The following is a 12,468-nucleotide window of genomic DNA, read 5'->3' as shown; positions in this document are numbered from 1 at the left end:
CGTCATTTTCATTTTGTTAATTTTAAACAATTATTTGCAAAACAATACAAGGAAACTTTCACCGGACAGTTCCAAAATTAGCTTAGAGTTGCTTCATCCTTCGCTTTGATTTAAAAAAACTTTGTTCATACACAAAAGGATGACGAATAAATGAACATAATATTAAAAGTTATTATAAAAGTGGGGCTACAAATTTAAATAGAGATATGATGCTTCATTGCTAAGATTGAGCTAGTATTAGCCTTTTCTGTTATTTTGGCCACCTGAACTTCGAAAGTTCAGCAATGCGGCAAATATTTGTAACAAATTTTTAGCACAGTTTTTGGTGCGGTTCTGTGCGATTTGCGATTCAGAAACAGAGAAACGATTGTAGCTGAATTGTCCAAGTGTCTCAAGATTCTCAGCCCTTCCTAAAAAAGGTGAAGGTGACAAAAGAACTCAATGAAAAACTGGAGAGCTTTTAGATTTTATTCATGTATTTAATCAATAAATTTAAAATTGAAATCACTTCAGAACATTGAAAACAAAAAATCAATTTAGATGACAAAAAATAAGAAAAAGATAGCACCTTGAAAACCACTGTTGTCCCTTGGTTTGCTTTTAGTCAACACAAGCAAGTCAATATGCCTTCCTTTTGTCTTACAAGGCGACACGTTGCCAGAAAACTTTATTTTACTTACAGGTACATCAGACGGACTGTGAGGGTGGTCACTGTAGATGTCTGAGAAGCAAAATATCTAGGGATAACGACGCTAGATTCTAATTTAAATTGGAGTCCACATACAGAAATATCAAACATAAAATTACAATTATGTACAATGACTTGCCGTCTGAGCTCAAAATCCCTTTTGTTTTTGGACTTATTTTTCATTCATACATTTTATTTAAAAAATATATCTTGGAAAAATTTCAGCCTCTGTCAGTAAACAGTAATCTCACAAATGATGTCTCATGAAGAATATTTTTTTAAAGCCTTATGCATCCCAAACATAAGTCATTTCATTTTCATTACATTTAACTTTTTAAAAAAAATTTCTCAAACACTTGGCAGAAAAATAACCAAAATATACTTTCTCTTGCGTTATAATTTACCATTCAATAAATAAGTACCTACTTAAATAAAAAATCATTTCACCAGACAGTACAATAACCTTGCGGAAGCCGACCATCAAGCTGAAAAAACTTCTCATGGTGTATCATTTACTATTTATGTTCAATGTTTGCTATTGCATTGAAAAAAGGAGCAAATGCAATAAGAAGACACCACGACGAGTGTTCATGTTACAAAAAAATTCTTAAGGCAACGTTTAATTTTACAGATAAGAGGTCATGTAAGGACATTTTTCATGGTCTTGGACTGGGACTTGCATGTATGTACTGAGCAAATGAATGAACACACCCTAAGAGCTGCATTAATCATAATAGATAGGAACTCATCAAATTTAACCATAATGGATAGGAACTTCAGTACGGTAGAAATTGGTAAAGATTAAGATTAGATTATGTAAATCACTACTTTTAGTGGCTGTCATCCGTTATGAGACTACCTATGCTAACACTGCTGCCCCTACATGATGGTCTCATTTCACTATCCTCCGCATTTTTTTGGCAGTTTTCCTATCGACTGTGGATTTTCTTTTCCTTCCTTTCCGGTCAACAACTTTTTTCTCTGAAGATTTGTCACTAGCTGTTTTGGCTTCATTTCCCTTCTCAGAATTTTGTTGAGTTGTGGAAGACAGATCAGTTTTTTCTTTTAGCTCTTTTTCTTTTAGCTCTTTCTCTTTTCGCTCTTTCTCTGCTAATGCTGCTTTTTCCTCTTTCTTTCTCAAAAGTATCTGCACTCTTCGGAAGTTAAGAAACCTTATTCTAATGAAAATTCTAGTCGAACAAAAAGCTTTTATGAGCACAGGGTCAATGTCAATATTTTTATTCCTTATTTTGGATGTTACATAAGCTGTGGTTTTTTCTGTGATATTTTTCTTGAACTTGAAAGTTTCATTATGTAATTTACGAAAATATTTCTCCATGGATAATACCTCTGAGTACCACTGATCAGAGGGCTCAATTAAGCCTCCAAAGGATAAATGGCTAATCCATGAAGGTAAACAATAACTGTGCTCTTGGAACGGAACCTCTAAATCTTTCGTATATTTTCCAAGATAAGGAAAAAGCACTTTGTGTTTCCTTGCTACAGCACCTGCAAGATAAATGAGACCGTCCCTCTCTACAAAAGTCATGTTCTCAGATATTGATACAGTCGTAGCTGAACCGTTGAGACTTTCGATGTCTTCGGATATGATGAGCTCTTCCTCAGGTCTCTCACCAATTGTATCTTCTGGCAATGTCAAGCGTGCCTGATGAAAAGTTTCTCTAACAAGAAAGTCACACTGTACCTCCTCGGGGATGATAACATTGGCACTTTCTTGAATCATACCTGGGTTCTTGCACAGAAGAAGTCTCCTCAGTCTGTAAATAAGTGTCATGGGTGAGGGATGATCGTTTAGTCCACCATCATTTCTCAGTTGGGAAAAAAGATTTTCTAATAGGTCTTGATTCAAGCGGTGGGTGAGGATGAAAACAGTTTGAAATTTTTTTTTCAAGTCTTCATAAAGGCCTTTGAGTGAATTAGCAGAAAGTATTATCATTTTTTGAAAGACCTGAAGACAGGTTTTGCCAATACATAACATATTTTGAACTGTGCGAACCATTTCATCAAGAGTCTGTAACTGCGACTCTAGCAAAACACCAAAAGGTTTCTTAGAGGGAACTTTAGCAGTGAGAGAATAAGAGTTGAACAAATCAAACCACCTGTTGACTAATGTTATGAATTCACCAACTAGTCTTGCAAGCTCTTTATCATCCCCAGGAAGGTACTGCTTTAATGCTGTTCCTACAGAACGTGAAAAAAGTTCTGCAGCTAATCTCACATTCTGTCTTTTGGTTTTACTACACTTCACATGTAATTCAGACAGCTTAAACATGGAACTAACTTCGGTTTCATTCTTTTTGATCATCGTTTCGAGAGGACTCTTACAAATATCCTTACCATCTATCTTAAACCCAGTGTCGAGGAACCAATTTCTCAGAAGTTTTAAAAGATGGGGGGCATCGGCAAAAAGATAAACTTTCTCTTGTGTTACAGGATGAAGGAAATAAGGCTTGTCAGAACTGATACTGAACTCTTTCCAGACTCCTTGGTTTCCACCACCACAGTCACTGGCAACCGCGACAATACTGTACCCAATATTATGCAATTCCGTGATTGTTTTAAGAAGTAAATCTTTGGTCATTTTAAGATCAAAATCTAGAAAAACAGGCTGCTTCCAGTTATCAAAAAGGCCCCTAACCATAACCACTTGAGCATAATTGTGAGGCCCAATGATTTCATCATCTATTTTAGAATATTCATAGAAACGAGCCACTTTCATTTCATCAAATGTTAAGACTGCAATTTTATCAAAAGCTGACTTTGTTTCACCAGAAATTTTCATAACATTTAAAACATCCCAGAGGATGCCGTGCCGTAAATTTATCTTAGAAGCCCATCTTCTTAATGTACTGAGCCCAGGAAGTGGATAATTTAATTTATTCTTTAAAAAAAGATAGCACCTTCGACTTAAGTATCTAATGGTTAAGGCAGTGGAATATTCTTCCGGAGTCCATTTTGCTCGATTTTTTTTCTTAAAAATGATATCTAACTGGTTAGGCGTCAAGACACTTGCAAGAACATTTTTGACTTTGTTATGAAATTTTGTTTGATTGGGATTTTTTGCAGCTTTCAAATTTTTACTCATTTTATTTAATTTAATCTTAAGTTCTGCACACTTTTGAAGATATTCTTTCTTCAATAATTTAGAGTGTTTATCTTTTTGCTGAGCCTTCAAGATTTTCAGCTGCCGCCGTCTGTTAGTTATTGACTGTCTTTCTCGAGTCATCTGGTGCTGTTGAAGAGCTGCCTTCAGTTGCCTACACTTGATTCCTAATTGGTTTGACAAACTACTGATTTTTTTCTCTTTCACATTTAATGTTTTGTTTAAACGTTTATTTTCCATTAGAAGCTCTTCTTCTTTTGATTTTAAAAAAGTTACATCTACGGACAATTTCTCCAGTCTGGAGTTGGCTTCGTTTAAGGCAATTTTCAGATCTTCCATTTCTGAAAATTGCTTCTGAAGCAACTGCTCGTCTCTTTCAAATCTCTCAGAAATTACAGTGACTTGTGTGTACTCGGTACATATCTGTTTAGGCCCATAATGACTAGATTGACTACTTGTTAAATTACTAGGTTCATGAAAAGGTCTAGATTGATTTAAAGCAGGAGTGGATTCAAGATGATGAACCCTTGTGATTTGATAAGATTGCAATGAACTGCAAGTAGAAAGTTTGGGTTCTCGTAATCTACTATGTTCCGCCTCATTAACCTCCGATAACACACTGCACTGTTCAGGAAACGTAATTGCTCCTGTAACCCTTTCTTCAACTTCTGAGCTTCCTTGAAATGGTGAACTCTGAGGAACATCTTCGGGTAAATCTGGAACAGCTGTGAAAAACAAAATGTTCTCTGTTAGATATGAGCACAAGGGGAGATACCCTTAAAACCCTCCCTTTTCTTGCATTCGAAAAGTTCTGCATCCTCGTTAAGATTAAAAAAGCAGTAGTGTATACCTCAACATTGAAGTTTTTGTGCCACTAATATTCAATTCCTAAAAACAACATAATGGAAAAATATTCAAAATTTAGATTCTCCATCATGAAACAAATTTCACAAAATCAGTTTGGATTGCTTCAATAAGGACACAGTAGGGAGAGAAGCATTATTTTATAATGAGGAGGTGCTTTGGTACATTTACAAGTGAAAAATGCAGTATCTACTAAATATACGTTTGGTGAATTTTTAATGCCAAAATCAACGTTTAATGTGTGATTGAACTAAAGTAGTTCGGTTTTTTGATGAGCGGTGCATTTGAATTTACAGACACACATAACATTAATGCCTCGTAAAAGAGTTAATTTATGGAATATTCATTGCTTCCTTTTTTTAAGCAAAATTTTGATGAAGAAACATGTATTATTATGCTTAAATGGGTCTTTTGCACACTTCAGATACAGCCAGATGAAAAGTCATTTCAAAGGTAAGTAGTATCCTACGAAAAACATGAGGAGCACATCAGAAAAGTCTAAAATCTGCTCCCTAATGCACAACTTGCGTAATCCAAACCATGCTTTTCGAATTTACCGCATCCGCGGGCACTTTATTCAGTTGCCAGCAACCAGATTTGCCAAGAAGGATACGTTAAAGAATCTAACGTAAATAAACAAACAATCTTGCTTTAAAACAATTCCAAGAGTTTTAAAGCGATTGTTTTTACCTTTTTCTCTGAATAAATAAATTTTAAAATTATTGAAGCATACGTAAGGAACATTGATGACAGTTAGCAAAATTATTTGTTGATTTAGGGTAGATTTTCTCACATCCTCTACATGGCAAAACTGGTTGTCGGCCACTGGAAAAAAAGCCCGTCGACGCGGTAAATTCGAAGATGCGTGGTTTGGATTACGCAAATTGTGCGTTAAAGAGTGGATTTTACACTTTCTGTATGTCCTCAATGTCTTTTTCGTGGGATATTACCTTTAGGATGACTTTTCATCTGGCTTTATCTGACATGTATAACAGACCCATTTAGACCCTATCTAATTGTCCATTGCACAAAAATACAAATTTGAGATCACTAAAGTGAGATTGTGCAAAACATTTCGTCAAATTTTGGACAACAAGATTACTACCTAATATTAGGCAAATATTAGGGATAAAAATTTTAGAGTCTCTTTTCTTGGCAGCCTCTTGAACGATGGAAATTACAAAATAATTGGCGCACTGAATAAAAGACTTCTGAGGTTTAGGACAGACAATTGTTTCCATAAATGAAAATTTAAGAAGGAGGATTTTCATTCATATTCGAGAGGATACATTAAATGTAAAACATGCATTAATATTTACCATCTTTCTTTAATCTAGCATTGCTTCTAAATTGCTTTGAACTGAAGTGGTTTTGACAGATCTTTGATCTGTCCGCATTAAATTTAGAGGGCCGGTTGCAAAATTGAATCCATGTTCTTTTCAAATTTTTCTCTTTTGGAAAATGGAAGAAAAGGAGCTGGCATTGTTCTGTAGTAAGCTTGCTTTGTCGGCACCCATTTACAGCGCATAACTCAATGCATTTCTGAAAAATGATAACAGATAATTAATTACTGCCATTCACATCAATTCAAAAATAGAATCTCACCTGGGTAAGCTGACTTCCCCTTGGAAAAAGCAGAATAATTCAGTTCAGGAAGAGGCTACTGCTTAAATCCTCTCGTCGCTTTGACAGATGTTTTATCGTGAAGCTTAATACCCTTTTCAAGTTGCAAGAGAAAATTTGAATGGAGCTCACTCCAAATTAGTCAGCTGACTTTTAAAATCCCACAGACTAATAGCCATCTTGATTCAACTTGCATTTACCTTTAATGAGAAAATGAAGCTAGCATTTCTTTGGTTGGATTTCAAAAGTCATTTGACTAATTTGTCATAAGCTCTATTCTGATATTTCCTATCTTAAACTATCCCCACTGTTGCTAAAATGCCCTCAGTCAATTGCCAAATTATTATTTAGGAATACCTGGATAATTTGTTTTAAATAGCCACTTCGCTGGACTGAAAATTGATCCATCTATTTTGATAGGTTCTACATTGCTGTAGCACTTGCCTCAAATTTCAGTTCATTAGGTGTGCCCTTCTTGATAAAATGTTGCTGCAATGAGGTAATTTTGAATTTTTGCGGTTTTTTTTATTAAACACTATAGGGAGGCAGAAATTATGAGTTAGTGCTAAGTCTCTGAAACTTGAGAAAAATTTTGGAGAACTTAAAAGCGGCAACACATACAAACGTATTATCAGATCAATGTTACCATCAGAAATGTAGTGCACAAAATAGACCATTGAACACATGCATTCAATAAGTCCACAAGCCATGCAATGAGCAAAGCTTTAGTGTTGTTCATAATGGTGTGTCAGAGAGACAGGAGCCTCCAATTTGGCTTTAAATGATCAACAATTTCACTTAACCGAGGCTTGATCACGATTGGATTTTTGTGGGTACTCTTCACAAAAATCTAGAATGGCACTTGAAATCTTAAAAAAGGACTTCACTTTATACCAATCAGGAGAATAAAATGTCGTCAGTTCAGTATTCTTCAGCATGAAATATTTCATATCTTTGTCCCTAATTATACTTCCTGTCCTAAACTTTTCTTTTTTCATTACATGCTTTATATTGCATTAAGTTTTTTAGCCTACTAATTTCTTTCCGCTGTTTCCTCTATGCTTTTTTTTTTTCAATTTTTATTTTATTTTCTTTTCTTTTTTGTTTGATATCAGATTTATTCAGAGATAGGAGAGATAAATTTACTGATATTCTGAAGAAACCTGCTTTTTGGTCAGAGAAAGCTGGAATTATTTTGATTCAGTAAAGTGGAGATTCAATGAGTGAATGCAAGGCTAATTCAGTAATAAGAAATTACCTTGGTACTTTTGTGGGATTCAGGAATGTCAACAGATGCAGTTAAAAGTAGGTTGGGAATAGCTGCAAAAAAAAACCCAAAAAATAATTAGTGAATTTAGTATAACTTTCAAAGCAGGAATAAAAACACAAAATTATAAATGAAGAAAGTGATGAGCCCAGATCTACTGATCATATCAAGTGGAATGCTGATGAAGCTTTTCATGAGGACTTGGAAGCATGAGGGCAGGGCAGTCAGAGCATTATTTCATTGCAGACCAGTCTGCTCAGTCGATTTGTTCACACCTTCTGCGCTAACAAGCATCTTTGCCCTTGTCTGTTATCAGCTGCACAGATTGATACAAACGCAGATCCTACAGAGAGGGACATTATAGTATTGAATTCAACTTGCTGTCTGCTTTTGTCCTGGTCCTACAATACACTTTTTCCTTGAGAATTAATCTCTTCGCATAAGGGCAAAATTTCAACCAATAAGTTAATTCCAGTCAGTATTTTTGCCACAAGATGGTCTGATGCTTTTGAAAGGGCAATTGTCGCCAAGGAAGCAGTAACAAACAGAAAGTAGGCGACTCTAATTTTCTTCTAGAATCTCTCGTAGACGATAGCCAAAAAATTCAGATAAAAAAAAGTATTAAGTGAGAATTGAAGTTTTTTGTAACATCTTTAAATGACATCATGAGGAGTTTTGGCAAAGAACGCATAATCTGACAGCAGTCAGTAATGAAAGTCCCTTTAGATGAGGCTATCATGTCGTTATTTGAACATGGATGTCTGCTTAGACATTTAAAATAATGGATCAGTAAAGAAGAAAAAATATGTTACCATTAATCTTTAAGCGCCGACCTCTGCTTGTCTTGAAGATTACAGGCTCTTCGAAGTCATCAGTCGAAAAATGATCACTGCAGATCCTTCCGTTGTCTCGACAGGCGGTTACGTTGCACTGGCTGAGCCAAATTTTCTGTATGGCAGGATCCTTGGGAAATCGAAAAAACGATTTTTCACAGCCGGAAATTTGAACGTTTTTGCAGTTCTTAAAACTGCACTGCTTAGGCATCTGTCAAACAAAATAAGAATGTTTTATAAGAATTCTCTGATATCTGAGGCAAGGTCATTTAATTGAAGAAAAGGTCTAAAAATTGTGCTTAGAGTTCTTCAGTTTATGATGATACATTCTACAAACGATAAGTAAATATTTGAGAATTTCAGGTGCATTTGTTTAATTTTGCTGGGAGAGAGCAGAGGATACGGTCGTAATGTACAAATACCCTAGTGAAAACGCATTTTTGAAATTGCAACGTCAATAAACAGTTCCAAACACAGGAAAAATATTTACAATTTGGCATGAGCCTTTAAACATTGAAGAAAAAACATTTATAGGGCTCATACTGAAACGTTGGTACTTAGTATTCTGTTACTTAGCACACTTCCAATAGATTTAATCAAGTTTAATACCTTAATCGACAGCTTTTAAAAAAAAGGGGACGGTAAAATTGGCCATCAGATTGGTTAACAATTGGTTCAGTAAGCAATTTCATTGCTATAAGGCTTAATGAATTTGTAATCTGAATGACTACTGAATAATTATTCACATAACTTTGATTTTTTAGAGCCATCATTCTGGCAATTTTTTCCGAAAATGCATTCATGGTATATCCATTCAAAATTTAGTAAAAAATACCATGATTCTTTATAATCCATGATTGATCTACCAATAGACAGATTCAAAATAAAAAGAATCTTCCGATAGCTACAAGGCTAAAGTAAACCTACCCAAATACAGTACACTTACGTATTCTTTCCTCACTACATTAGCTGTAAATTATGCAATGCACATTTGGAGATTAATTCATTTTCAGGCTTCGTACTTTCTCGCATTGACATGCATGTCATGAACCAACACTTGCGTAAGTTTTGGCTAATGACGTGCAAGTTAACATGAGGGAGTGCGAAGCCTGAAGATTGATTCATCTCCGAAATGCGCATCGCTTCATCTACAGCCAACTTATTCAGGAAGGATACTGCGTAAGTCTGATGAATCAAGTCATCTTGATAAAAATGAACCTTAATAACTACCCATATACATTTGGTGCTTGTGGTTACCTACTAAATGCAACCAAGCAGTCTTATTGTCCTTTGGTGAACATTGAGTGTTCAGTCAAACAATTTACTCCTGCCATGGAAATATGCAACTCATCAGCAAATTCGGATGGAAGTGAACATCGCAGTCTGTTCAGCATTGGTTACTTTTTTTCTATACAGCCACAAACGATTTTGTTTGACAATGCACCTAATTCTGCCATTAGTATTCATGTTTGAGCAGACTCATCGTATGCTAACAGAAATGTCTAACTTGGATTAGTTCTGAATTAACACCGGTCATCAGGTGAATAAATGCACCTTGCAGAACTTTTCATGACTGTTCATGTTGACAAGATTTAGCTTTTCTCTCAACAGACGATAGTTCTACTCTGTGAGTCATCAACAGAGGTGTCAATCGTCAATCTCAAATCCATCTGTCGGCTCAAGTCTTAACACTGATTCAATGATTAGGAATGATGAACTGATTCATCATACTGACTTGTTAACTCCATAATGTTTTTTCAGAAAAAATACAATCTTCACCACGTTGAGGGTTTCACTAAAACTAGAGAAAAATGATCAAACGAAGATTCTCACCTTTGAGGAAAATCAGATGATGCGCACGCCGCACAACAATCAAACAAATAAAAAAGCACAGCTCACTTACATAATTAAAACTGAAATACTAAAGACATTATTAAAACCAGAAAGATATTTAAAACAAAATTAAATTTTAAAAACTTATTCAAATTAATTCAAAACATTCAGTTGGATCATTTTCGCTTATCAACACTTGATGAAAGTCACGCAATCACGCTTTAGAACTTAGAAGGCCTATCCTATTTTGAGCCTGAGTTTGTTTTCCCCCAGATTACATTGGTTCTTATGGGAGAATCGAAAATCGGCATTTTTCAAATTTTCGCGCCAAGACCGAAATAGCGCGAACAAAACCGAGCGTTTCATCGGTTTTGGATGGTTGAATAGGGGAAGAGCATACCTTCGTTTCACTTACCTTGTATTCGCACGGCTGTATCTCTTGCATGCAACAGGCCCATTCTTGGTGCGTGAATTCAAACCACCCGCTCATGAAAACTCTATGCTCTACGTGATTCACATCGCGCACTAAACGTTTATCATGACAGTCTCTGCGATATGAAAATCCGGCAACCTCAATCTTGACGCTTTGGCTCAGCTACAGCAAATTGCTTATAGTTTGAGCAACACATGGTGGAAAATGAACATTGCTCGATTGAGAAGCACGCTGAAACCGTTGTAGTGCGCGATTTGACTCACGTAGAGCAATGAGTTTCTTGTGAGCGGGCAGTTCAAATTCCTCGTAACCAATGTGAAATAAAAACGTTAATATCTTCGTTAGGAGTTGGTTTCAGTCATTTTCGTTGCGCGAATCGTGGTTTGCGTGGAATTTTTGTTAAGAAACATGTATCAGAATCCTTTAAGACGTATCTTGTCTAGTGGTCCATTATTCCTAACTTTCTTCAAACATTTCAAAAATCTTTCTTCAAAGAAGCAATTTGCAACATTCGAATGCCTATACTGCGTTTTTACTTGTGTAACGTATTTATGTCAAACGGAACGGTGAATTAAGACATGAGCCTTGAGACCAGTAAGAATATATGCATAACAGGGCTCACGTCATTATGCACATAGTTCCGTTTGACAGAAATACATCCAAATGTAGGAAGATGAAATTGAGAGGAATTTGATGGCACGCAAGAGATACAGTCAATGAGAATAGACCTATTGTGAGTAAAATCGCATACACTGGAAAAAAAAGTCTCTTGGATCCAAAGTTCAGACTTTTGAAAAATTTGGCGAGAAAAAATACTCCTCATTCAATCGGACTTTTGCTTTAATCGAGAGCCAAGCCTCTTCATTTCAGCGGATTCTCTTTTGATACAAGAAAAAATCCGATTGAATCAAGAATATTTTTCCGTGTCACGTTCTAAGAAGTGTAGATTCTGGATCCAAGAGACTTTTTTCCAATGAACGTTGAAAGTCCTCATGAACTTCCTTTATCACAATGTTTACCATGCTGGACCTTCCTCAAGAAAGGAGTCATTTGGGAACCGATTATATGTAAGACCCTTGTTATGCACAGGAAAAAAAGTTTCTTGAATCCTGAGTCCAGACTCTTGGAAAAGGCAAGAAAAAATTAGCTTCATTCCATCGGAATCAAAAAGAAATCCACTTTAATTAGGAGTTTTGGCTCTTGATTCAAGCAAAATTCCGATGGAATCAAGAATATGTTTTACCGTCAAACTTTTTAGCAGTTTGGAATCTGGGTACAAAAGACTTTTTCCCAGTGAATTATTACGTTAATAATGTCAAAAAGGTTGATATTCACTACGTATTTACCGAGGAATCACTGTAGTTCGTAACACGCCCTTTCAAGTCTTTCATATCCGGTGGAAGTTTTCCCAGGAGCTGGAGATCAATTTTCTCCGAAGAGAGGTGTAAAAAACCTGACGTAAGTAAACGAACCATCTTGCATACTCTTACACATTGCCATGCGTATTATTTCGATTGATGAATTTTTTTTAATGTTTCTTTTTTGTAAAACAAAGAAATAAGGAGGAAAAACGCGTTTGAAAACGATTGAAATCATACCCGAGATTCAAGCTTGCTAGATTTTTTCTTTCTTGTGGTTAGGTTTCCTTATACCTCTTCTTAAGCAACCTGTCGCCGCTCAGTGGAACGGACCAATAGAAGAGGTAAGAGGTCGGGCATGAATCTTTTGGCTAAATTTCAAATTCTTATGTTTATTTTGTCACAAATTCAATTTTAAAGGGGTTTGCCGAGAGGAAAGAGCCTC

The 12,468-nt window shown here is 35.7% G+C and overlaps 1 protein-coding gene across 1 annotated transcript; it reads right to left on the bottom strand.

Moving 5' to 3' along the window:
- Positions 1-458: 458 nt before the first annotated feature.
- On the bottom strand, positions 459-10,645 carry LOC109029694 (uncharacterized). Its single transcript, XM_019040277.2, has 5 exons — positions 10,233-10,645; positions 8,379-8,610; positions 7,558-7,619; positions 5,996-6,218; positions 459-4,537 (listed from the first exon to the last, which is right to left on the bottom strand). Exons 2-5 carry the CDS (start codon positions 8,608-8,610, stop codon positions 1,581-1,583), a joined length of 3,474 nt encoding a protein of 1,157 aa, XP_018895822.1. The 5' UTR covers positions 10,233-10,645; the 3' UTR covers positions 459-1,580.
- Between the last annotated feature and the right edge of the window lie 1,823 nt (positions 10,646-12,468).

This window comes from Bemisia tabaci, chromosome 10 (assembly GCF_918797505.1).
Source record: "Bemisia tabaci chromosome 10, PGI_BMITA_v3".
NCBI lineage: Eukaryota > Metazoa > Arthropoda > Insecta > Hemiptera > Aleyrodidae > Bemisia > Bemisia tabaci.
Note: the sequence above shows the minus strand (reverse complement) of the source record. Positions and strands in the feature narration are given on the sequence as shown.